We start from the raw sequence: 26,154 nt of genomic DNA on the forward strand, positions 1-26,154 counted from the left end.
TCCCTCACCTCCTCCTGCCCGGCTCAAATTTCCTGGGCTCCTGTCCGTGCCCAGCCTCCAGCTCCCTTTACACTCTGGGCTCGCTGCAGGCAGCAGGACGTCCCTACCTCCAGCTCCAAGGTCAGTGACACTACACAAATATTGCTTTTCTAGCCTCAAACTGCAGCATTTCCAACGCAAGGGTTGTTAAAAAGTGATTCAAAGCACCACGGGATGGTGTTGTTAATTTGGTTATATTGATTTGTGTAAGTACTTGGTGCAGAGAAGTTAGTAGCTGCTTCAAATAATCTGATCACAGAGTTATTAAGGTTTGGAAAAGACCTCTAGGATCATAAAGTCCAGATATTAATGCTGACCCTTAAGTAACAATTTTAGTTAAAGATTAGTCTCTTTGCAGATGTGTAACAAGTTCACAGAAAATGTCTCTAATTACATGAGTTTTTTGTGGTTTTGATTGTAGCTCTCTGCACTGCGAAGATGAGAGGTTTATACTGCAAAATGGCACCAGATTGGCTCAGAAGGGTGAGCGGTGCCTGCACCTTGGCTGGGCTTTGGCAGGAGAATTTGGGCATCTGGGTCTCACCTGGTCGGGTCTGCCCAGCCAGACCTTCAGCTGACAGAAACCCAAAATCATGGTGCCACCAAGGGGTTGCTGTCTGACCTGTGAAGAGTTGCCATGCCTTCTCTGCCCACACGAGTCTGGTCACAGGTTCATAGCTTGGAATTTTATCCTTTTTTCTTTTTTTTTTTCAAATTAGTAAGTGTTGATAACCTTTTGCTGTCCTCTGGAATTATGGGGAGGAAGACACTGAAATGCGGTTGATATTTTTGGTAGAGATGTCCCACGCTGTGATTAAGGCACTGCTGGGGCTGTTTCTGCACTTCAGAGGCTGCATCTCAAACCCAGACGAGTCAGAAGGGTTTGAGTGATGCCGAGGGTGAGCGGGGAGAAACTGCAAAAAAAAAAAGAAAAAAAAAATCAACAATATTTCTCTGTGAGGTTGGCCGTTTTAGTGTGTGCCGTGTTCTCTGAGCTGCAGGGCGATGCAGCAAACCAGGAGAGATGTAAACTGATTTCTGGGTGTCTAAAAATGGCCTCGGAGGCGAGCAGTGACTCATGACGGTCACTGCAGATGTTTCTGAGGCTCCAGAACCTTCCATGGATGGCGGGGAAAACTTTCCACTGCCCTCTGTAGGCCTGGGCTCCAGCTAAGGATGGCTTAGAGGAATTGCTTCTCCAATATAAAAGGCCAGGCTGCCGGTCCCTGCACCACGTGAGGGTCCAGCTCAGCACGGGGATCGTCTGGCTGAAGCATTCTGTGGGGTGAGAGGTGCACACGCATCCCCCGTGGTGCTGAGCCCGTGTGAACTTTAGCTTGGCTCTGCCATTCCTCCAAAATGTCACTCAGGATCACATGGCGTGGCAATTAATATCACCCAATGCACGGCTCAAATATTTAATCTACCTCTATTTCTAGAAATGTCACTGTAACCCTGGCACTTTCTTTCCCTCCAGGCAAGTGTGAAATATTGGATAACAAATACCTGTTTAAAAGCACCCAGGGGAAGTTGGGGCAGGAAACTTCCTCTTTAAAGAAGTTCAAGAAAGTGAAGAATTAACAGGAAAAACACTTTTTAATTTATTTTTTTTTAATATAGAATTGGTTGTGAAGTTGTGAGGTTCCTGGGGCTCGAGCTGTGCTTACCAAGAGCCCCTCCACCTGAAGTGACACCTGCAATCCTTTGGCTGCTCCTCAGCCAGCATTAGATTTGCTGCTATGACTTCTCTTAAACCTCAGTGCTGGCCTTTGTCTCCGTTTCTTGTGCATGGCAGGTGACACAGATGAGAAAATGCAGGTTAAACCCAGGTGCAGGTGAGCCCAGTGGGCAGAAATGCTGATGTCTGACTCCAGAAGGCTGAATGATTTCTGTATTATAACTATGCTACAATACATTCATATACTATTTAAAGGAGATACTAAAACTACAAACCTGCTTTTCTAACTCCCATATCTAACTCACTCACAACTCGTGACCCTCTCTGAGAGCCCAGCCCCAGGTGGGTTGGATTGGCCACCAGGCTCAAACAATCCTCACCAGAATCCAACCAAGCAACACCCCAGGGAAACAATTCTCCACACACATTCCACATGGGAAAACAAGGAGCAGAAATAGAAATTGTTTTCTCTTTCTTTCCTCTGTGCTGCTCCATGAAAAATCCTGAGAGAGAAGAATGTGCCTGGCACATGGCACGGGCACAGATGACCTTGGGAGTGAAACCTTCCAGGACTTTGTGTCAGGCCAGCCCCAGGGCTGTGAGCTGTGCTCCATCCCCTGGCCTGGCGGGGCACAAAGACATCCTCAGCAGGATTTTGGGGCAGCTGCTCAGAGCAGGCTGAGATAAAGGGGGAAAACGCACTGGGCAAGCCGTGGAAGAATTCTGTCAAGCTCACACAGCCTAAAACACGTTGTAGTACACTTGAGCAACGAGAGGAAAACCCAAACCCAGCCCTGCCTGCAGGTGGAATCCCCTGCAGGAAACACACCTGGTGCAGAATGTGGGCTGGGACACGAAAGCTGAGCCTCCATCCCCACCAGAGAGAGGTGGCAGTGCCTGCACAGGGCAGGGACACAGGCTGCAGGTGACAGCAGAGCAGCCCAGTTTGGGTCACACCTCTGAGCATTTCCTACACGCTGGGCCAAAAATATCTGCTCATTAAATTGTTCATGAAGAAGATGCCTCCTGCTGTGCTTATCCATCAGATTTTGGATAAAGAGTCTTGGAGCTGCAGAGCATTACCTGAGTGATTGCATGATCGAGGTCTCATGCCAGGAATCCTGAGAGTCTTGTTAAAAATATGAAGAACGAAATTGGTAAGGTTTATACCCAAAAAAGGTGCTGTGTCTAATGCCAGAGAAATCAGATCTCTCTTGGACAAATGACACAGAAATAATCAGTGCAAGCTTAGATGTAGCAGTCCCATGTGGAATAAAGCCCAAATTCTCACGTAGCTTGTGGTGCACTGAAAGAACTTGACACTTATGGAAGGTTAGTGCAATTAATGAACTACTTAGCACAGATAAAATTTTAAGTAGAAATCAGAAAATCATCATCAAAAGCCTTTAATAATTTTTTGTCAGTGCCTTCAGAATCCTCCTGCAGAGAAGAAGACTGATTATGAGGAGGCATTCCAGTTTAAAAATGAAATTAAAGTAATGGTAAAAAAAAACTTGGTGGGACTGACAGAGCTGCAGACAACCCACCACAGGCTATGGATTCACACTGAACAGATATGCAGGCCAGGAGTTAGAGGTTTGGGTTTTTTTTTAACCTCAGGTTGATTAATCCTTAGAATTTATTTCTTTTTTCCAGACCACACTGTCTCTAAATGATTTTGAACCCAAAACAGATGCCTTCCTAAGGGAGGTGTTCTCCTTCCAGCACACCTGGTCAGCGCAGGCAAACACTCAATTCTTTCCTTCAAGGGTTAAAACTGATACCTTCAAAAATTCTCCTGGTCATGAAAGTCTTCTCTCCCCTTCCCAGCTGCACCGTGGCAGACTCTCACAAGAACATGGATTTTTCTATCTCGAGCACAAGGGAAGACACTCAGGAAAGTCCCCCAAGAGGAAAATCTGCATTTTCAAAGTTTAGGCTGTGCAGTGGTTAAATTAGCCTGACGAAAGTGAAATCCTTGCAGTGGAGGCCTGGAGATGGTCTGTGGTGGGACTTGAATGGCAGCACAGCAGTTCTGGCAGAGTGCTGCCAGGGAACCCCTTTAGTCAGAGGTAAACCCCTGTAATCAGGGCAAACCAATGCATGGCAGGCTGACAGTGTCTGTGGGAAAAGAAGAGCTGAATACAGCAATGGTTTGAGTCAGACCTCACAAAAATCCTTGATAAGGATCTTTCCTTCATTTGGGGCCATTCCATCTGGACTCTTTTCAAATGAAGTTTGCAAAATGTTTGTCCTGAAGCAGTGCATTACTTAAAAATCATCCTGTCTTTTGAAGAATGGACCACCCCCTTACCACCCAAATGATACTGTTGCTTGTCAAATACAGTTTTTTATTCATTTTGTGCCCTCATTACATGAAAAACTGGTTTTGCTGAGCTGTGCACCACGTTTTTGAGCAGTTTTTGTGGCGCTGCCCGTGCTGCAGGACATTCATAGTCAGGACTAGAGCCCACCCGTGTGGCCGAAGCTGTGTCTGGAGCCACATCTCTGGGGCAAAAAGGGTTAAACTCACTTTCTCACAGCACCACAAATGATGTTTTCCTTCCCCTTCCACCTTCCCCTTGGCACTAGAGAATCACGAACTGGAAATTCCACGCTGCCATCCGAAGGCTGTACTTTCCACTGTGGAAGAGATGTGTAGTTAAGCAGTGTGTTAAAACAAACAAACAAACAAACCAAACCAAACCAAAAACAACAACAACAAAAACCAACAAAAAACCCACAAAAAAACAACAACCAAAAAAAAAAAAAAAGAAAAAAACAACAAAAAAAGCCAAATAAACCCTGTCTTTCTCTGCTTTCTGTTCCTCTCAGGTAGACAACCTGCACAGTCTGTGGCGTCTCCAGTGTGGGAGGCTTCTAAGAGCTGCCAGAGAAGTGTCTGTCAGGTAAAGCAGAGCCTGCCTGAGCATCAGGAAAAAACCTTTTCTGTGATCCAGCAGGGCCAGACTCTCCTGGGGATGAGCCTGCGGCCACGGGGGGAGTTTAGGAAGCCACACTTCTTCCATGACCCCTCTAGATTATTCAGACGTACAAACCATACTTGTCCCTTAAACAACACAGGGTTCGGGAGTTTCCAAAAAAATCCATGCTGTTGGAGGAGCTGATGAGAGCCTGGGGTTGCTGAAGTCATAATTTCATCATCTGCAGTGGGACTGGGATACGGCTGACAGTTTTCAGGACAGGTTTTTGACTGCCAGCCAGCTCCTTGCAATGGTGACACAGAGCTATAAATACACAGAGCTGTTGTGAAAATACACATGGTGCCTCACACACACTGAGGTGTGACAACAATAGTTCTGTGCAGATTAGTCATAAAAAATATTTCCAGGGTGTAGGATGAGGGTGCTATGCTGTGAAAAGGCACCAGAGCGATCTGCTAAACACACAGAAAAGAAGTCACCAGGAAAATCTCCACCAGAAACCTCTTACTTGGTTTTTGTTTGCAGCCAAACGCTGCACTCATACTGCATTTTGGGAGGGAAAATCCTGTTGCAGTCACAGAAACCTGTCCTGAAGCTCGCCAAAATTAATTCAGAGATTAAGAGAGAAATCTTCCAGTGAAAAAATAGTGAAATTTCTGTCAATCAGCTCCTTTCGCTGGTAGTGAAGTTATATTGTGGATATTGTGGATATTGTGTTTCAAAGGCATGGAGGAGACAGAAAGAAAATATTCTGGTAAAAATTTGATGAAGCATAACAGAGGACATGAAAAAAATTACTCCAAACTTAGAACACATCGTGTTCCTTGTCTCACTGATGTGACTGACATAGAAAGAAGATACTGGTTTATGACATAAAAATATGCAAGCACAGAAGAACTTTTTACCAAGTGAGAAGATAAAGGTGCAACATTGCATCTATCTGGACAAGAGAGAGAAAGATAAAGAAGTAAAGGGTTTGGGTCTAACTAACCCAGACCTACAAGGAAATTATTGGGAATTTGCTCACTAAAAACAAAATGAAATGCTTTGAGGAGTTTAGGATAACCTCCAAAAGAATGGTGAGGATGTTGCATAAAAAAATCACACTCAAAAACCTTTTGGTAAAACAACTGAAACAGCAGATCCTGGGAGGAATGTCATGTGTTTTTTGTAAATTTCCCATGCTTATTTCCCAAAGGTGTTATTTCCATGCCAATTTCCTGGCCAGCCTTAGGTACCAGACACAGACCAAGCAGAACCAAGCAGGACAAAAGCAAGTTATGGAGCACAGTGCAAATCCCCGAATTTCCCTGAACACCCCAGGGCAGCACGAGATGGGTTTGCTGTGGGGTGGGGCTGCTGCTGCAGTGCTGGAAATGGACCTGTGAGAAACAAGGCTCATTTTAAATTTTTTAAAGTTTAATAAAGGACAAAAGGGACCTTTGCAGCCCTGGGTGCATGGCAACTGCCAGAGACACTCGGTTAACTGTAACAATTCTTCCCTATGCCTTCTTATTGTATTGGTTAAATACATATTTATAAAGATTATACATATTCAAACAATCCTTGGAGTTTACATGTTCTGGGAATTCTTTTGCTTGGTTTAACTCTTGGCTTGTCTTTTTAAAGTATGTGCCATACTGCAGATGAAATTTGTGTATTCTAGTTCTTCACAAGGCCCCTTGTTCTGCGGTTTGACAGCTGAAGTGTCAGTGCTAAACTCCTCTTTGCAATCTTTCTTCCAATGTTTATTTACTTGGTTCTTTTTCAGTGTTATCTTACCATACAGATAAGATACTCCACCAATACATTAAATCAACATTAGCTTTTTCAGACAATTATCCAAATTATTCTCACCACTGTCAGTATGTTAGACATATAAAGGCATTAACTACTTCTACAACAGTTAATGTTACAATATACAATGTTATAATATACATATAATACACATAGTCTCTATTTTGATATTTTAGGAGAGCCTAAATTACAACACATTTATCACACTAAAACACATAATCCACATAGGGATTGGGGCATTAACAAATTACATTACATTATATTTTAAATTATATTTTTAAATATATTTGTATTTAAATACATAATTTAAATATATATATTTATATTTTAAATAATTTTAAAATATCTTTTAAAATATATATTTTAAGTTTATATTTTAAATTATATTTATAATTTATAATTATATTTATAAATAATATATGTATAATAGTTATACTAGATTTGTAATATGATTTAAGTATTGCAATTTATACATAAATTTATTATATATATTATAGATATATAAATATATATTATATAAAATATGATATATATATTTATAAATATATTTAAAGTATAAATATAGTTATAATTTCTAATGATCTTTATAAATAATATTAGTATAATATTTATAAAATAATTTAAATATATATTTATAATATATTTGTAATATTTATAATTTTAATATTATAATTTATAAATATATTTATAATTTATAATGTTTAAATTATAATAATTTATCATGTTTAAATTATAAATATTACAAATGTATTATAAATATATATTGACATTGTATAAAATAATTTAATAATAATATAATATAAATAGTAATATAAATATAATTTAATAATAGAATATAAATACTACTAATAAAATATATTATAATTTATAATTATATTTATAGATACTATATGGAAAATTTTTTATATATATATTTATATTTTTTAAATAGATTTATATATATTTTTATATATTTTATATATAATAAATATATATTTTATATAAATATTTATATATAATATTTATAATTTAAATTTATATTTAAATATATATTTCTACATTTTAAAATATATAATATTTTAACATATATTATACATATTAAAATAGTATTAATATTAAAATAACTAAAATAACTGGCAGAAGCCCACAGGTAGCGTTGAAAGCCAGGCACCTCGGCGTTACCTGTGGCGGGCTGACCCAGGCTGTGCTCTGTCCCTGCAGAGAGGAATGGCTGGCACCTTCTGCCGTCTCCTGGCCGGGCGCGCAGCCCCCGCGCTGTTCGCCGCCGCGGGCACGGGGGTGCTGGCCACGGGCTACCTGCTGGGCCAGCACAACGTCAGCGCCGCCGTGCAGGAGAAGAGGAAGCTCTACCCGCCCAGGTGAGCACGGCGCAGGGCCAGGCTGGGCAGCTCTGGGGCTTCTGGCGACTGAGGTGACCCCGGGAGTGTGAAAAGTCTTGTTCTCTCCGCCAAAGGAGAGTCTGAATGTGCAGGATCAGCTTCTCAAGGTTCTTTATTTTCCCTTAGCTATAACATTCTTTCTCCGACCTGCTGAGCTCTGCCCAGCAGGACAGTCTGCTGCGTTGCCCCCCTCTTTGGGGTGGTGTTACCATTTTATACCGAAAACTACCTGTACTATGTTACAATAACGTTCCAATATCTATCATTCATGTTGGACAGTGTATCTCTACCTTAAACCAACAGAAAAGTGTCACCTTAAACCAACAGAAAAGTGTCACCATCACAGCAAGACATGGAGGGCAAGGAGAAGGAGAAGAAGGCCAGGACACACTCAAATCTCTCCATCTTGTCCCCTCAAACCCCATTCTAAATACCCCAAAATTCTACTTTTTCACCGTGTGTTAACTCAACTACCACACTGCTCAAACCCTTGTGGTCTGTAATTCCTCACACAGAGTTGGCAGCTTTTTCCATGGGCTACAATCGAAGCCACAGGTGTTTTTGACTTCATGCCAGGGTCTGGAGCCAGCCAGGGCAGCCAGAGGGATGCGCTGGCTCCGACACTCCTCAAACTCAATGCAGCACATAAAACCAGGAGCAATCACACTTTTAGCTTCACAAACTCTCCGCGGTGGCTGTCCAGGGTACACAGTGATGCCTTGGGTTCTCTCCCCGCAGCGCTGACTACCCCGACCTGCGCAAGCACAACAACTGCATGGCCGAGTGCCTGACCCCGGGCATCTACTCCCGCCTCAGGGACAAGATGACCCCCAACGGGTACACCCTGGACCAGTGCATCCAGACCGGGGTGGACAACCCTGGCCACCCCTTCATCAAGACGGTGGGCATGGTGGCTGGGGACGAAGAGTCCTACGAGGTAAGAGCATCCCACGGGGCTGGCCGGGTCTGTGCTCGTGGTGTCGTTCCCATCAGATGAACACAGACTCCCAGGTCCTAGGACAAGTTGTGTCCCCCAGGGTACATTGGGGCCAGGCTGGTGTTTTCCCTATTTCTCCCTAATTTTCCACATGAGGAAAAGCAGGAATATGTGGGATAACCACAGGTGCCCCCTCTGCTGCAGCTGAAGGTAATAAATAAAATGTACCTGCTTGGCAGCAGCTGCTACACCCAATTTATGGGAAAACTGCCCAACTCTGAGACACGCCAAATGAAGGCAATGTGGAAATCACATTGTGAGGCAGCAGAGGCAGAAGCGAAGCAGAATGTCTCCTGGGCAGAGCCAGATATCACTGAGCCACAGCCTTCAGATCTTGAGGAAAACTGAAGACAAACAGCATTAGGGTGGACAGCTCATTTAGCTCTGCAATGAGAAATGGAGGACAAAAGGAAGACCTCACTGTCATTTGTCTGCTTCTTTCGTGTGCCTGCAGTGCTGCCCGTTCCTCTGCAGACCCCAGTGTCCCCGTGAGGGTGGCCTGGGACATCTGCCACTCCAGGCGCTCACCCCGGCGTTCGGGGTGCCTGTGCAGGAGTGCCACTGCTGCTCACCTGCAGGGAGCTGTGCTGGGGCACACCTGAGCCCCGTGTCTCTAACCAGGACTGTCCCCACAGCAGGGAAGGCTCAGGGTACTCCTGCAAGAGGCTGTGGGGTGTGTTCTGGTTGGCAGTGAGCCCCAAACCCCAGCCTGGCTGTCCGTGGTACCTGCAGTCAGGAGCCTCTGCCTGCAGCTGCTGTGAGGATGTGTTTCTGTGATGCTGCAGACTCTCTCTAGCTCCTCTTGCCTCCGCAGGTGTTTGCTGAGATTTTTGACCCTGTCATTAAAGCCAGGCATAATGGCTACGATCCACGGACAATGAAGCACCACACGGACCTGGATGCATCCAAGGTAGGACTGAAATAAAACAATGAGACGGGAAAGGCTCTGAGCTGCTTCTTCCACTGATGATGCTGTGTGCGACAGTACTTTCATTTGTCTTGATCCAGGCGTGAAGACCCAGTTTCATGTTTAAGGAAATTGGGATGTTGGTCATGGCCCTGCCAGCTGCATCCCTCGCTCTCATCAGGGAATCAGTGCCAGCTGTACCAAACATTGGGGACACAGCTTCACTGGGCACTGGGGTCTGTTAATGAGCTTACAGGTCATGGATTCATCAGAAAATGGGTTGGGTTGGAAGGGACCCTAAAGCCCATCTCATTCCCACCCCCTGCCATGGGCAGGGACATCTTCCACTGCCCCAGGCTGCTCCAAGCCCCATCCAGCCTGGCCTTGCACACTTCCAGGGGTCCAGGGACAGCCTCATCTTCTCTGTACCCATCCCAGGATGCTTGTCCTTGCTTTCACCCCCTGTAAATTTCCTTTGTGTGTCTGAGCTTGTTCAAGAGCTCCTTGCTCATCCTCACAGGCCTCCTGATGTTTTTTCCTGATGCCTTCTTTCTTGGGATGCTTCACTCCTGAGCTTGGAGGAGTTGATCCATGAATATTTCCCAGTGTCCTTGGGCCCCTGGTTCCCTCCAGGGGTTTATCCTGTGGTGCTGGGCCAAGCAGATCCCTGGAGGGGCTGAGGGCTGCTCTCCTCCAGTGCAGTCAGGGATCATGCACTCAGCTGATCACCACTTTAAAGGGTGACACCTCGTCCTCATCTCCCCTACCTGCCTTCCCAGGAAGCCTGTATCCTTCTGTCAGGAAAATTAACCCACAAACACCAGAGGTTTATGTCCAAAAAAAACCAGGGTAGTCCTTTTTACTGTATTTAAATATAGTGAGAGGCCATGGGGTATTCCCCTGGGGTCTCTCCAATTTTTGGAGGACACAGCCTCCTTTTTATCCCGTGGGTCTCCAAGGCTCAGTTCTAAGGGGTCCATTTTTATACAGTCTCTTGGGCTTAGAAAGGGGGTCTTCTTTAGCATATTATCTTATTTAGCATATTATCTTCTTTAGCATATTATCATGCTTTTCCCATGGAAAATTGCTGGAATTCCATCAGGTGAAAATCTCTGGGATAAGCTTCTGATGATGCCTATCAGAATATCTCCTGCTGGGGTTTTGTCAGATGAGAAATCCCTTGGAATATACATTTCTGGAGACAGTGTCTTCCTGTGTTTTGAATTTCTATCACTTAGCTTGCTTGTTGCCCGACACTGGTTTTAGGACAAAAAATTCTGTGGTTCTTAATTTCATTTAGCACAAATTATTTTATAACATATATTACATATTACAAAAAGATACTGTATTTTTTAGTCCTGAGCACGAATTTATTCTAAGCCATATATTACAATCTGGTTGATTTACTAAAATATGAATACTGATCTACTATCGATATCCAACTGAGGCAGACAAAAACTCTCTAACGGTTTAAAGTTATAAAATGGATGTTTATTGCAATGGCTGGGCAGCACGTGGGATATTTCCCCAATGCGCACTGCAAAAATCACAGGTATTACAAATGCTTTTTATTTACAGAAGTCTTGAATACACAAATTATGAATGCATATTCATATCCCTGTCACTTCCTCTGCTTTGATTGCTAATTGGCAAAAAGGCCATTAAGCATGTGTAGTTCTGTTCCCTGAAATGAATCAGGGGTTCATTTTGGGGAGGAGTCTCCAAAATGAGGAAGTAAAATAAGTCTTCCTCGTTCTGACCTTTCTGCCTTTCCCATGCATACGTGACAAATGAATCCTTGCTGTTTTCCTGTGCTTAATGGATTCCTAAAGTATGGGAAGTCTGCAACTGTTTTTGTGTCCCTGAAATCTGTTTATCACATTCTGTTTCTCATGATGAGCACAGCTACCCAAACATAAAGTTGATGAGCAATGAGTGAATAGATCCTGGATATTTTATCTAAGATCCAGCTACTGTTAACTATGAACAAAGGCTATTTATCTACTTCCACTAACTCAGCAACATCTTATTTAACTATCATCTTAACTTTCCTAAAATTCTTGATTCTTCAAAATTATTGTCTGTTATAGGTAAAAATTGATCCAGCAAAATTAAAATTAATGAAATAAGTTTTATTCAGTGACCAAAATTTAGTCTGAGCCAGCCACAAAGACAAGGACAGTGCTGAGCCCAGGATCAGCACTGGGTGAGACACAGGTCTGACCATTACAGCAGAGGGTCCCCTGTGTTCCCCCTGACTGTCCTGTTCAAGTGGTTTTTATTCAGTTTATTCTGCCTGAGGATGAGTTCTGAGCAATCAGGCTGTTCTTCTATTCAGAGTTCCACATATTCACAGAGTTCCTTTTCTCTACATTGGGTTGAACAAAACCATGTCCAAAGAGTGGTGTATGTCCCTGATTGAGTACCTGGAACTTGGTGTTGGGATGTATTTTTCTGATGGTTCCAGCTATCTCAGTCTTAGATTTATATTGAGATGATCATCACTTGGGAGTTCCTTGGATCACCTTGGGAAACAATCTGGTTTCGACACATGGGAGGCAATCCCTTAGCTCTGTCTTGCAAGCTTAAAAACTTTATACAAATATTCCTCAGCAATATAACATATTATATTTATATATATCCCTTTATATGCACAAATTATCCATATTACACATAACAATGTCTCACGGTCATTTCCTGTTATAAGTTAAAGCTCCAATTTATTAATTTAAGAAAATTTATTAAATGTACCAAATATAAATTTAGAGAATAACCACAAAAAGAAAAGCTGCTATCAAAAAGAAAAAAAGGCCAGTGCTGAGCCTGGGTGTCAGTGTTGTGTGAGGCACAGGTTTGACTGCTGCAGCAGAGGGTCTCCTGTGCTCCACACTGACTGCTCTGTCTGGCTGATTTTTATACAATTTTTATTGCCCGAGGCAGAGTCCCTTTTCTTCCTTTTTGGACTGCACATATTCGGGCGGAGTTCTTTTCTCTGTGGCAAGTTGAACAGTACGTGTCCAGAGAGAGATGAACACCCGTGATTGCGGAATTTGGTGTTGAGATGTATCACCCTGATGGCTCTGGCTATCTCAATTTCTGGTATTTATTGTGCATTCATCGTTCCTTGGGCCACCTTGATGGGTGATCCATCTCCTGGCCATGTCCAACTGCTTGTGAATTGAGTCCTCCCTCCTTTGTCCAGGTGGTTTCGACATTGTGCCGCAATGCCCATTGCTGGCTTGTGCGTTTTCAAACGCTTCTTGTAGGAGTGTATCTAAAGAGTCCATAACTATAAAACACAACTCAATTTTCACGATTACCGCGCCCACACGACCCTTCCCCTCGCAGATCACCCACGGGCAGTTCGACGAGCGCTACGTGCTCTCGTCGCGGGTGCGCACCGGGCGCAGCATCCGCGGGCTGAGCCTGCCGCCCGCCTGCACCCGCGCCGAGCGCAGGGAGGTGGAGAACGTCGTGGTCACCGCGCTGGCCGGCCTGCGGGGCGACCTGTCCGGCAAGTACTACAGCCTGACCAGCATGACCGAGCGGGAGCAGCAGCAGCTCATCGACGTGAGTCGCCTTTGGTTCCATCTCCGCTAAAAACGCGCTCGCCCGCGGAGCCCGGCAGGATAACCGCATCATTAACCGCTGCCTAATGGCCTGGCAATGTTGTTAATGGGGTAGCTGAGCCACCCAGGGTCGGTGTTTCTGTTACGTACATCGCCGTGCAGGTCTGAGGATTTATATTCCAGAGAGTGAGGCCAGTGTCAAATCAAACCCACGTGGCTGATGCCACCTCTCTGTGCACGCAACCAGGTAAATTCAGGACCTTTCCTTGGTCATCCCCTTGAGCAAACAGTGATTAATTCTATATTAACCATTCTAACTAAAAGCATTACACTGAGATTGGCATTACATGGTATCTGTGTTCCATTCTGTGGGGTGGGGGGCTTTGCCTGTGATTTCTTTACACTAATTCTAATGTCCCAAAATTTGGCAGTAATTTCATGAGTGAACACTACACTAATTCTAATTTCCCTAAAGTGGCCGTAGCCTGTTGCACCCAGGTGACCTTTTCCCAGTCCTGTCATTGTGTTCAATGAATTGAAGGACCGGGCCCATAACAAGAGTTTTCGTTGTCACACAGATGGAAACACAAGGATTTTCATCATGGATTTTGTCACACCATGTGACATGTCAAACAAAGCTTGAATGTGCATTTTAAATACCCAAAGGAGTGGCTGTACTCTCTTAGCTATACTCAAGGCACATTATTCCATAACATCAACCAAAGGGGAGCTGATGAAGTAACGTAACTATTTATAACCCTGGAAGTAGGTGTCTGGATTAACCGGGAGTTAAGAATTTATTTAAGGTCAGTAACTTTTTTAATTGAATGTCCCTGGTAATATGTTTATTGACAAGATGTTGATGACCTGTTGCAGGTTTTATTTTCAGCAGGAGACAGCTCCTCAGGAAGTAGAGGCCGAAACAGGGGTGTGGAAAATGTAATTCGTTCATGGTTTAAGGCTAAATCCTGTGAAAAGTGGAATAGGCTTCACTGATTCAGCATTTTATCTCATTTTGTTTTGTTTCACGATAAGGTAAATCTGTAGGCATCAGACACTGATGTTGTAAGCTGAGATTCATTCCTTACCTCACACCACTTTTTACCCCTCCAGCACCTCAGGAACTCTCTGGGATCAGGCTTCCTGCCAGCTTCTGCAAGATCAAAGTTTATTTCAGTGAGATAAATCAGTGCTACTTGAATTGCGCTCAGCACAGAAGGCATTTGGTGCTTTGCAGAGTTGGGCCATATGTTCATGAGGAAAAGTTACAGCTCTTTTCTTGCAAAAAGGGGGATTTCTGTTTCAAGCAGGGTGTCAAGTGGAGCAAGCTGAGGAAGGAAATTTGGTGTCCCTTTGAAAAACAAAGAGAACTCTACAGCTTTTCTTCCTGCATGGTTGGAGTTCTGCAGGCACTGTGTCCATTACAAACCATTCAGAGATGAAAACCTAGGTGAAATGAAAAATATATTAATAATTATTACATTCTTCATCAATAATAGTTTTTTAGCACACACATGAAAATCAATATAAAATACTTACTTTCTTTGGAGGGTAAAAAAGCCCAAAGCAATTGTTTTAAAAACTCTAAACTATTAGGCATGGGCAAGTTGGTGGCACAGCATGTGCTACATATATTAAGTTACAAATAGCATCTCTGTTAAGGAACATAACATGCCTGTGATTCTAAAAGTTTGAGATTAGCACTGATTCAATTCCTACCTTGAATTCAAGCTTAGAATAAATATCTAAATCTCCATGCTAGAGAAGTATCTTTTCAGAACTAGCACTCTTTTTTTTGGGGGTTGGTTTTTGTTCTTTTTTTCCCCAGTCTTTAAGAACTCATTCACTTCTATGCTGAAATGTGTCTGAATGCAGAGATCTCTGGAGCCAGGTCCTCCAGAGCATCCTTTGGTGTGTCCATGTGGACTTAGGCCCATCCCTCCATCCTCCCTACATTTCAAAAATGTTTTTTGGCAAAACATGTCAGCGAGCACCTGTGAGAGTTAAGAAAACCACCTGGGTAAAGAGATTTTAGTTTCCAGCGCAGGAACCATGTTCCCAGGCTGCACTGTGTGATCTGCTTGTGCTGCCACTGCCTTCACAAGACACGGACGGCGTTGCAGTGCTTCCTGGCTAAACTGGAGCTCTGTTCTGTTTTCTCTGTCTCCTGTGGTGCCCAGGATCACTTTCTCTTCGACAAGCCCGTGTCCCCTCTGCTGACATGTGCTGGGATGGCCCGTGACTGGCCGGACGCCAGAGGGATCTGGTAGGTTGTGTGTCCTGCAGGCTCCTGTGTCCTGCCCAAAGATCGTCTTACAAACCTCCTTGCTTGTTCTAACCCTCCAAGCACCCTGGCCCCACACTCACTGCATGTCCAGCTGGCTTTAAAAAGAGAAAGGTTTTAATTCCCACAGCTGAAAGCACCCCTTTCCTTCCCAATGAGCTGGATGAAAAGGAGAGAGGGAAGCTGGACTTCCTGTTCTGTTCCAGGTCTGTTTCCACTGCCACAACACACTTGATATGGGGCCCAAATACAATATCTGCTCTGCAGATGAAGGGGTAGCAGCTCTGAGATGAGTGCCCAAACCAACAGCTGTGCAGTGCGCAGCATCTGCATCCAGCCTGCTGCACTGCAGGCATTGCCAGCTGCTTCACCCCTGAAAAAAACAGGCAAAAGGCATCCTGAGGAACTGCCTAGTGTGAAACCTGATCACCCCCAAACCCAGTGACCTGCTGGAAAATTGTGGGGATTTTTAAATTTCAACCAGCTTCCTATGAGATTCAGCAAGGTGCAGATTCTTTGGTCCCCATGAAGACTGAGAAACAGGAAAGGATAAAGCTTGCGACACCTATTCATTGTCTCTACAAACAAACAGTAGCATAATTACTATCCAGGGATTTCCTGAATAAAACAGACCTGAATTTTGACTTCTTTTACATGTGACATATCACGGAGAATGGGGAAAAAAAATCTGTGTGATTGGAAAGTACTACTGTAAGCCACATCTTGAAAATCTGCCTTTCTCTTGCAAAAAGTGTGCACATCATGGAAATAATTTTGCTTTTGAAGATTTCTGTTCTGTCCTTGTCAGGGGCTGGAGGCCCATTTCCACCAACAGCTCTGTCAGCAATGGCACAGTTTAAATGCATGGTCCTGACAGCAGTGGGGACACTAGCTGAACTGAAAGGGGAGGTGAGTTAGGCCAAGCTCAGAGTAATTTTAAAACCCTCCCTCAGCATTAGTGCATGACTGAGGAGGAGCTGCCTGGACCTGGCCTGGCCCCAGTGCCAGGGCACAGGATGTTTACACCTGCTCAGCATTGCACTGGCCAGCTTCAGCTGCAAAAAGAAAAAGGAGACTCAGCAAAAGGCCAGCTGAAAGTCAGGCTCCCAGTGACCTCGGATTTTCCCTTTCATGTGCCTTAAACCTGCTGATACTTCACTGCTGGCACAAATGAGTCTGATCCCATCCATCACCTTCTACGTGCTGTAGGAAAGCAGTAGTAGGAGACTGGCCAGGCAGAGGAAAAGCCAGGAGCACTTCAGAAAGCCAGCCCTGACTGCCTGTTTGAGACAGGAGTGGGTTTTTGGGGGTTCTGTCCTTTCTGGCAGGGTCACTGAGGGATCCCGACACATCCCTTGGGGGCTGCAGACACCCAGAGCTCCCAGGGACAGTGGGGTTTGAGGCAGGGGAGAACAACATCAGCTCAGCACACAAATCCCTGCAGCATGAGGGTGTTTGGGTTTTCTGAGAGCAATAGAACCCTTCCCTGAGGACAGAGAGGGCAGAGCCTGGCTTCTCCCTTGGCTGCATCCCCAGCTGTGCTCCCGGTGGAGCACCACAGCAGCTTGATGTGACAGAAAACTCTCCTCACACTGTGCCCAAGAGGCCCTGTAGGGCCACGGGCATGAGGGATCTAGAGGTGGAACCAGCCCCAATCCCTCACTCCAGACAGCAGTTTGATTATGACACGTTTAACACCTCTGCTGCTTGGAAAGACTGTGATAAAACCAAGGATGCTGAGAATTATTTCTCAGGGCTTGCCTTTTTAAAGATATTAATTTTTATTTCTCCCCTCTTGACTAGGCACAACAATGAGAAGACATTTCTCATTTGGATTAATGAAGAGGACCACACCAGGGTGATCTCAATGGAGAAGGGTGGCAACATGAAACGTGTCTTTGAAAGATTCTGCCGTGGATTAAAAGAGGTAGTGTCTCAGTGAGTTCATTATTCCTCTTCGTTCACTGCTGTCACCCCTGCTTACTGTGGTTCCCACTGAGCTGACATCTCCAGGGGCAATGAAATGAAGTCAAATCAGTCCACACAACAATCCACAGCAACACAACTAAAGCAGGAAATATGGGCAGATTGCTAGCTGAGATGTAGGGAAAAATAAATAAATATCCATTTTTATTTTTTTTTTTTACATTTGGTACCTGCAGACTGTGGAAATTCACCAATGAAGCACTTCATTTGCATTGTTTTATTTGCTTGATTGAGGATTTTATTTGGCCCATCCTCCTGGTTCTTATTTCTGAGGTTGGGAACAGAGTGGAAGTTGCTGAGGTTGTGCACAGGACTCAGGGTTTAGGACACACTATTTTGGGAGAAATGGGGATTTGTGAGTAAAACACTAAGAACTGCTAGTCAGGGATCCTGGGTATTATTTTTGTATAGCTAATCACAATGGTAAGAAAGGCTTCCTGGGACAGGGCGTGGGTTAAAACAGCTTTTCCCAGAGAGTTCAGGTGTGACTTAGGTCTGGGCCCAGTGCAGCCCTCTGACCTGCTCTGGCACAAAAAAAGTTGATTTGCCAGAGAAATAGAACTTTATCAGGGATCCCTGAAGTGGTCTGGGTTAGAGTTAGGATTTGCAGTGGGTTTTGGGGCACAGAAAAACAAAGCTGTCTGATTTATGCTGTGCTGGCACCAAGGTGGTTGCTGAGAGTTCCCAGGGTGGGTTTCCAGGCACACCTGTGAGACTCAGCAGTGCACAGGTGGTGGCCCAGGTGTCGCAGCCCCAGGTGTTTTCCAGCTTTGCCAGGCTGTGGACATGGATGTGGGAAGTGGTGGGGCAGCCTGGGGAGCTGTGCCCTCAGCAGGCTCCGGGGCAGCAAATCAGCTCTAGTTTCCCACCACCCATTGTACTACCCTCACCAAACACAGACATTATCTTAACAGAATAATTTATTCTGTATCCTCCCACAGACCTGAAGAAATCAGCAATATTCATAGGAGTCTTGTGAGCATGAGCTGGTTTTATGCATCCAGTTCTCCTCAGGGGGAGATGAGAAATCAACTGAAATTACTGAAATTGTGTTGGGTTTGCACAAGCACAGATGAGAGAGCAGAGTACCAGGTGATTCAAAGGGCACTAGACCCTTGTGATATTCCTGTGGTAATTATTTCACTCTCCTCTCAAATCTGGTCAGAGAGTAGTAATGAGAAGCCTTATCTACAAGCTGTGTTGTCTCCTTGTAATGGAAGAGTGGCACTTAGAGGCCAAACGTTCTCTCCCAGGAGTCATTATATCAGCTACAAAACTACACAAAACTCAGGCTGAGCTCCCTTTGCTTCATAGTGTTTGAGTCCTTTTGAGTCCTTGCCTCAAAATTACCGAGTTACAAACAAATGGCAAAAGCCACAACTCTTAAGTGAAGATGTGGCCCCATGGGCCAAGGATTTACCAAAACACCATGACAGGGAGTTTTCTGGTGAAGTGACCAAGAGCCTGCAAGATAATTTCCTGGATTATACTTTTTTTCTGACCCAGGGATGGGGCAGCTGAGAGGTGTTTTAAAACCTTTTATTCCATTTTCAGTCTCATGAGAAGGGTGAGACAATACAGATGTTTTAATTCATGCCACCACAATCAGAAATTACCATTTCCTAATTACAAACACTCTAAGTGTTCTTGGCCCATCAGCTTTTTGCACACCACGCTGTAGATGCCTTAAAGCCAATCATCTAAAACTACCCCTCATGGGTCCCACTGCAGTGCATCTTTCATGGCTCTGTTTCTCCAAAGTACCCAGTGTTATTTGTAAGTCCACCTTCTGAAAGTTGTTTCTAGCTCCATTTCTCTCTCAGCAGTACCTGTCCTACTCCATGGCATTTCTAAGTCAGCATTTCTGGTCTCAAGGTTTGCATAGGGATGTGAGCCTTCTGTCAGGCTTTGAGAGTTTTCTACAAATCCATTTCCCACATTAGCAGTCATGAGAGGGGGGTGAAGAAATCCTCCTGGGACCTGAGGAGCGCAAAGATCTGTATCACACCTAGACCAGACTGCACCCAGCGTAAATCCCTGCCACTCCACTGGTGTTCCACAACAGGACCCTTGCCAATGCTGCCCTTTTTGTTTCGTCCCTGTGCTGCTGCCCAGGTGGAAAGGCTGATCAAGGAGCGGGGCTGGGAGTTCATGTGGAACGAGCGCCTGGGCTACGTGCTGACCTGTCCCTCCAACCTGGGCACGGGGCTGCGCGCCGGAGTCCACGTCAAGCTGCCCAGGCTCAGCAAGGTACACAGCACTCACAAGCGACAAAAGGGACACAGATGTGACATAATTTAAATGTGACATGAGCCAGCTCTGCTGGGGTGTAAAGGAGCGGAGGAGAAATGACAGCTTATGACAACTGCACGTTAAAAGGATGCGTGCAACAAGGTCCCGGGGATGGGCTGAAGGAGCTTGCTGTAATCCTGCAGATTGCTGTATTTGTCATGGGAATCAATCTGCTTAGCGGGGAAGCCACAAAGAGGGGCTGTGACCCAGGAGTGAGAAAACTCTGCACCTCTGCCTGTCCTTGTGGCAGTGCTGTGAGGATGGCAGCACCGCAGTGACTCTGCCCACTGCCATGGAAGGCAGGAAGCTCAAAGCTGTTTCTCCTGGCAGGACCCCAGGTTCTCCAAAATCCTGGAGAACCTGCGCCTGCAGAAGCGTGGCACCGGTGGGGTGGACACGGCGGCTGTGGCTGACATCTACGACATCTCCAACCTGGACCGCCTCGGTCGCTCAGAGGTAAACTGCTCTTTTTGGGGTTCCTTCTCTGGTTTCACCTTGCTTTTTAGCTCAGATCTGTCCTGACACAGGCCACTTTCCCTCTGCTGACCTCAGAGGAGCCACGGCACTTTTTACTCCTCATGAATCTGATCCAGTGGAAATGCTCACTGAAAGGAGAACTTTTAATGAAGTGCTTGATAAAAGTTCCTGGCAGTGAACAAACCCAACCCTGAGCAAGCTGCACAAATAAGGCCATGTGCTGAGGATCTCCATGAGGGTATGCAGGTGCTGGAAGGAAGCAGGCACGGAGTCCTAGCCCACCCAGGGACTCAGGCACTAAAGCAAGGCATGGTGAGGCATGTTGTGCTCCTTTCATGACTGAGTCACACACTTCCTCCGTGGTTACACAGCAGCACAAGGCTTCCACCCCACAGTGACTGAGGAGCTGGGGCTGTTTTCACATCTCCTCCGTGACTCTCAGACAAGAGAGCTGTGTTGTGTAGGTGTGAACAGCCAGGTGTCTGCTAAGGAAGGAGCCTCCCCTGAAATGGAAAATGTGAACTCTGTCCCTCTGAATTATTGTAATTTTGGAATTAAGGGGCTCTCAGGCAAAGATATGGGAATAGAAATAACAGTTCTTTATTAGGAAAATTAAAAATACAAATGCAATAGTACAAAATAAAGCAATGGCAGAGTCAGAAATGTCCTGTCAGGCTGTGGGTCAGGGAGTGGCTCAGCCCCATCCCAGGGGGGCTCAGCCCTCCTGCAGTGCCAGCTGTGCTTCTGCTGGAGCAGGATCTGCACAAGGGGGGAGTTTTCCTTGGAGCTCCAGGGCTGGGGGAGATGGGCCTGGGCTCCTCTGGGAATGCAGGGGGAAGAAAGCTGCTCCTCTGGGAATGCAGGGGGAAGGAAGCTGCTCCTCTGGGAATGCAGGGGGAAGGAAGCTGCTCCTCTGGGAATGCAGGGGGAAGGAAGCTGCTCCCCTGGGAATGCAGTGGGGATAAAGCTGCTCCTCTGGGAATGCAGGGGGGATAAAGCTGCTCCTCTGGGAATGCAGGGGGCAAAGGCTGCTGTGCTGTTCCCAGGTCAGATTGTATCCAGGTAGGAATGTTTGGCTCCTCCCCTGGGCAGAGCATCTCCCCATGGATGATGGAATTTTCTCAGCCATGCAGGGACACTCAGTGGCCATGAACAGAAGATAATTAATAATTAATGGCCCATGAACAGGAGATAATTAATAATTAATGGCCCATGAACATGGGCTGTGGAAGGTATAAAGAAAGCTGCCCCACCTGGTTTTGACAGGTGGTGATGGAATACACACTTCTGCTCATATCTTGCATTGCAACCTAAGACATGCATTTAAACCAGGGATTGAAATCAGGGCAAAGATTTAATCGTGAGCCCTGAGCCTTCCCTGCAGGGCAGAGGCTGCAGTGAGATGGGTGCACCCCAGACATTTGCTCCAAAGCCATTTCAGTGAGAAGGAACATCTGTAGTGCCAGAGCGTGGAAATGACCCTGCAGCCTGGAGCAGCTGCTGCCTCCTGGCAGCTCGGGTCCCACACCTCATTCCAGCTTCATGCTGAATGATTTTACGAGCCAGAGCAGCTCCTAAGAGCACAGCTCATGAGAATGGGGAGAAACAGCCGTGGCCAGGAGCTGCAGCCTCCTCCAGCAGCTCTGACTGAGCCAAACTCCATGGCTGTGGCAGGCTGGGTATGGATGCAGGCTGGTCCTGGTGCTGCAGCCCAAGACCTGGGGCCAGCCTCATTCCAGGTGGGTTTTCCTGACAGAAATATAACCCTGGGGTAATGCACCTAGGTGACAACAATGTTAAGCCAGCCCACAGTGCCTTCCCTTCCAGCCCAGCCAGGTGAGCTGTGCTCTCTGATCCAGACATGCCTCTGAATGTCCCCACAGCCAGGGACAGACGTCTAGAAACCTTAAACATGGAACTTTTGTGTAGGCACCTGTGTTTTTTGAATCTAGAATGAAATAAGTAACAGGAAACAAAATAAGTAAGAGTGAAATACTATTAAGCTGTATTTTTTGCCAAAATGGCCTGTGACAAACACATCTATTAACACCTGAGACATCATCATGTGTGTTTTATATTAATGTAATGTTAATAATGAAAAACAGGATTACACAGCATGATGAATTGAGTCCTGCTGGCTGACAGCCTAAGCCTACAAAGTTTTGCGTATATGAAGAGTTCCACTGAAGTCAGTGATGGCTCCTACAAAGGATTAAGGCAACATTTAACACACAAACCCTCCCTTGGAAACTCTGAAATCTAAATAAGACAAGACATACTCAAGAGGATAAGAAAAGTTTTATTCTAGGATAAATTTTTTCCAGTACATAATTAAATAAATGCCATTATGTGGTAAGTGTGTTTGCAGAACTGAATTATGCTCCCAAAGGTGCAAGATAAAACTGTTCATATTCCTGCTCTGTTTCAGTTACTGGTCAATGCAAACTTAATACGAAAATTGTTTCTTACAGAGGCTGCAAATTCAGACCTCTCAATTCCCAACACAGCTAGTCTGTAAAAGACAATAAAATAAACTGCTAAGCCACTGAAATGCTTTATAGTAAAAACAAATCCCTTGAAAATCAGCAACTGTCACAATAAAGAGACAATGGGATTTAGTCTTCACACTTGGTTTTAATAAACCAGTCATTAAAGGTTGCTAATGAACCATTTCATGGAGATTAAGAAATACCAACTTTATCTTGCTGCCTCACAGTGCCACAAGGCCTGTGGTCCTTAAATGTCACCTGTCTGCTAGGGACAAGGGCCCTTGTATTCTCCAGCAATTTTGAAACAGGTTACAAAGACACCACCACCCCCTGCCATACAGAATTATGAATTTTGGTGCTGCTCTAGGCCTGGAGTGAATCCCACCCCTGGCAGTGTCACTGATGCCTTGGAGTGGCTGCCTAGAACATGAGTTAGACGTGATTAAGAAAATAAAAGCAGCTATTTATTAAAGGCCTTCAAAAGGTACAGCCTGGGCTATGAAAAGCCTCAGTGGGCTACACCCAAGGTGGACAATGGCCATGAGTTTTTCATAAAGTTAAAAGTTTGGTCCATTTGCATTTCAGAGGTTAATCCTTCAGTTCAGCTTCAGGTAATGAAGTAATTTTCTCCAAGTGTGCCCCCCTCAATTCACTGTTGACACTGAGGTGTCCTTGAGTTTCAGGCCTAGAGAGGAATTGTTTTGTCTGGATAAAAAGGGAAAATGGCAGCTGACAGGGTATGGAGTTTAAGTGCTGTACACTAAAGCAGTACAGGGCCTAAAAAATATAAAACCTAAATCCCAAGGGATTAACAGAGGAGCTGGGAGCCAAGGAGTGCTGGGCGCAGTGTGCCGAGCCTGGCAGGACAGGCGGGCTGCTCCCCAGGGCTGAGGGACCACCCCAAGGGCCATGGCCATCTGCAGGGTGTCCCCTGGCAGCCCTGCCCTCCTCCCAGCCCCAGCCACACCAAGGACACCCACCCTGAGCCCCCCGCAGCATTCAGGGCTGGTGGGAGCCAGGGCAACGAGACCCCTCGCACCAGCATCCCTCCCAGCTCTTCCATGTTCTGTGCTCACACAAAGGCTCCTGCAAGCATGGGGTGCTTTGGGCTTGGGAGCTGGGGGACACAGCGAGGATTTAGTGCTCCACCAAGCACTCCTGACAGGGCTGAACATCACCCTGCACCCTCCTGGGGTCATGTTTGAAACTGGTCCCACCTGGACACTTCACATAGGGACTTTTGCCTGGTAGGTTTGTTCCTGTGGGAGCACAGTTTGGTGGAAATAACTTTAGGGACCTAACTGAAAGTTTCTAAAGCTGCCCAGGGCAAAGAGGAGAAGGGAATTACTGTGGCTTTGCACAACCTGTACTCCCTGAGCCAGAGGAGGTGTGATGTCTGTGACCCTCCTCACTTTCAGCTTTGCCTGCTCTGGTGACAGCACAAGCCAACTCTCCACTCCTCTATTAACAGATGAGCTGTGAAAAACACCAATCACTTGTTTATAGGATTTTTAAAAGTTTAATAATAATAAAATGGTTATAAAAATGGTAATACAATTACAGTAATAAAAATTTAGTTAGGACAATTACAAGACAATAAAAAGCAAATAATTATGGATGTCTGGATGTTTTTGGGCACTAAGCTTCCAAAAACATGCTATATGAACAAAGGATTGACCCTTAAAAGCAATATCCTGTTGCATATTCATACATACTTCATGGTTATGCATACATTCTATTTAAAACAAGAATCTCTGACAGGGATATGTCAACTTCTTTCAATCCCCATGGCATCTTGGAGTCTGAGAAAGGCCTGAAGAAATGAGCTTCTTCTGATAAGAAAACCATAAATTCCTCTTCTCTGGAAGATTTAGGGGTTCTGTGACTGTTATCTTGAAGCGAGTATCTAATTTCTTTTCTTGTGCTAGTAAAAGATATCTTACATTGCAGAGTTTCTATTTTAACATTATGTTATAACCTAAAACTGTATTTAACACTCTACTTAAGAGAATTAATACAGCATAACTTTCTAACATTACACATATAATATTCATTGTAATATTTGCGAAAAGCCAATCCTAAAATATGCATTTTCCCCATGAGCTAAACCCTCTGTTACTACACATTTTTTCTTGTTGTTGCAGGTGGAGCTAGTCCAGATTGTCATTGATGGGGTTAATTACCTCGTTGACTGCGAGAAGAAACTGGAAAGAGGCCAAGACATCAAGGTGCCACCCCCCCTGCCTCAGTTCAGCAGGAGATGAAGCTGCTGGTGATGGCCTCAGCTGAGGGTGAACGTGGCTGCCATTCTGATGGAAAGGCACCCCTGTACATCTCTGTATAAATGCATTGTGTAATAAAACACTGCCTGACACCCTGTGGCTCCTCCTGCCTGGCTGCACTGGCACAACGTGGTCTGGGTGCAGCTTCACTGGGGTGCACCCATACAACCACCTTGGGGTGTGCTTGTTGGGGGACTGCTTCCCTTTCTTGGCTGGTGATGAGAAAAGTACCACTTCAGCTGGGCAAAAAGCACAAATCTCTAATTCTGCGCAGCGCTTGCACTTCTGGACATATTTACCTGTGAGCATCCTCCTCACTTCTGCCGTGCCCTTGGGCTGCAGCAACCTGGTCCAAAACCCAGCAGGTGTCAGTTTTTCTCAGGGCTCCTAGGTCAGGGTGAACCTGAGAGATCACAAAGAGTCTTTGCTTCCCTAATCCGAACACAGACAAATGAAGGAGCCTGGAGTGATTCTGACTGTGCTTTCAAGGTTGTTTATTTCTCCTTATCTAAACATTCTTTCTCTGACCTGCTGAGCTCTGGCTAGCAAGGAGGCCATGGCAGTCTGCCCTGAGCCCTGGGCAGCTCCTACCTTATATACTCGAAACTATGTGTGTAAGTTTACAATTTATTACCAATTCCCATTACCCATGTTAGACTGTGAATCTCTGCCTTGAACCAATAAAAAAGTGCCACCATCACACCAAGACATGGAGGACAAAATGAAGAAGAAGGCCAGGGCATGCCCAAATCCCTCCATCTTGTAGCCTCTTGAATCCTGTTCTAAAAATCCCAAAATTCTACTTTTCCACCCTATGTTAATTCAAATATCACACTATTCAAACCCTTGTGGCTTGTAATTCCTCCTACAGAGTTGGCAGTTTTCTCCATGGGCTAAAATCAAAGCCACAGGTGTTTGTTATTTCATGCCAGGGTCTCTGAGCCCCTGCCAGGGTCTGGAGCCAGCCAGGGCAGCCAGAGGGATGTGCTGGGCTCCGACAAGCAGGTAAATCAGTTTGCTGATGTTCTGCATC

General features: G+C 45.2%; 1 protein-coding gene across 1 annotated transcript; it reads left to right on the forward strand.

Annotated features, from left to right (window-relative positions):
• CKMT2 (creatine kinase, mitochondrial 2) lies at positions 1 to 25,213 on the forward strand. Its single transcript, XM_085567216.1, has 11 exons — positions 1 to 120; positions 4,553 to 4,626; positions 7,660 to 7,817; positions 8,577 to 8,775; positions 9,650 to 9,745; positions 13,091 to 13,312; positions 15,492 to 15,577; positions 17,399 to 17,522; positions 19,697 to 19,831; positions 20,204 to 20,329; positions 24,984 to 25,213. Exons 3-11 carry the CDS (start codon positions 7,666 to 7,668, stop codon positions 25,101 to 25,103), a joined length of 1,260 nt encoding a protein of 419 aa, XP_085423342.1. The 5' UTR covers positions 1 to 120; positions 4,553 to 4,626; positions 7,660 to 7,665; the 3' UTR covers positions 25,104 to 25,213.
• Positions 25,214 to 26,154: the final 941 nt, after the last annotated feature.

Source organism: Lonchura striata, chromosome Z, assembly GCF_050655825.1.
Source record: "Lonchura striata isolate lonStrDom1 chromosome Z, ASM5065582v1, whole genome shotgun sequence".
NCBI classification, from domain to species: Eukaryota; Metazoa; Chordata; class Aves; order Passeriformes; family Estrildidae; genus Lonchura; species Lonchura striata.

Excerpts from the sequence above, each read along its gene's own strand:
- CKMT2 (XM_085567216.1), top strand. The coding sequence starts at position 7,666 with ATGGCTGGCACCTTCTGCCGTCTCCTGGCCGGGCGCGCAGCCCCCGCG. Across the intron at positions 8,776-9,649 it reads GGGACGAAGAGTCCTACGAG|GTGTTTGCTGAGATTTTTGA; the intron begins GTAAGAGCATCC and ends TTGCCTCCGCAG. Across the intron at positions 15,578-17,398 it reads CCGGACGCCAGAGGGATCTG|GCACAACAATGAGAAGACAT; the intron begins GTAGGTTGTGTG and ends CCTCTTGACTAG.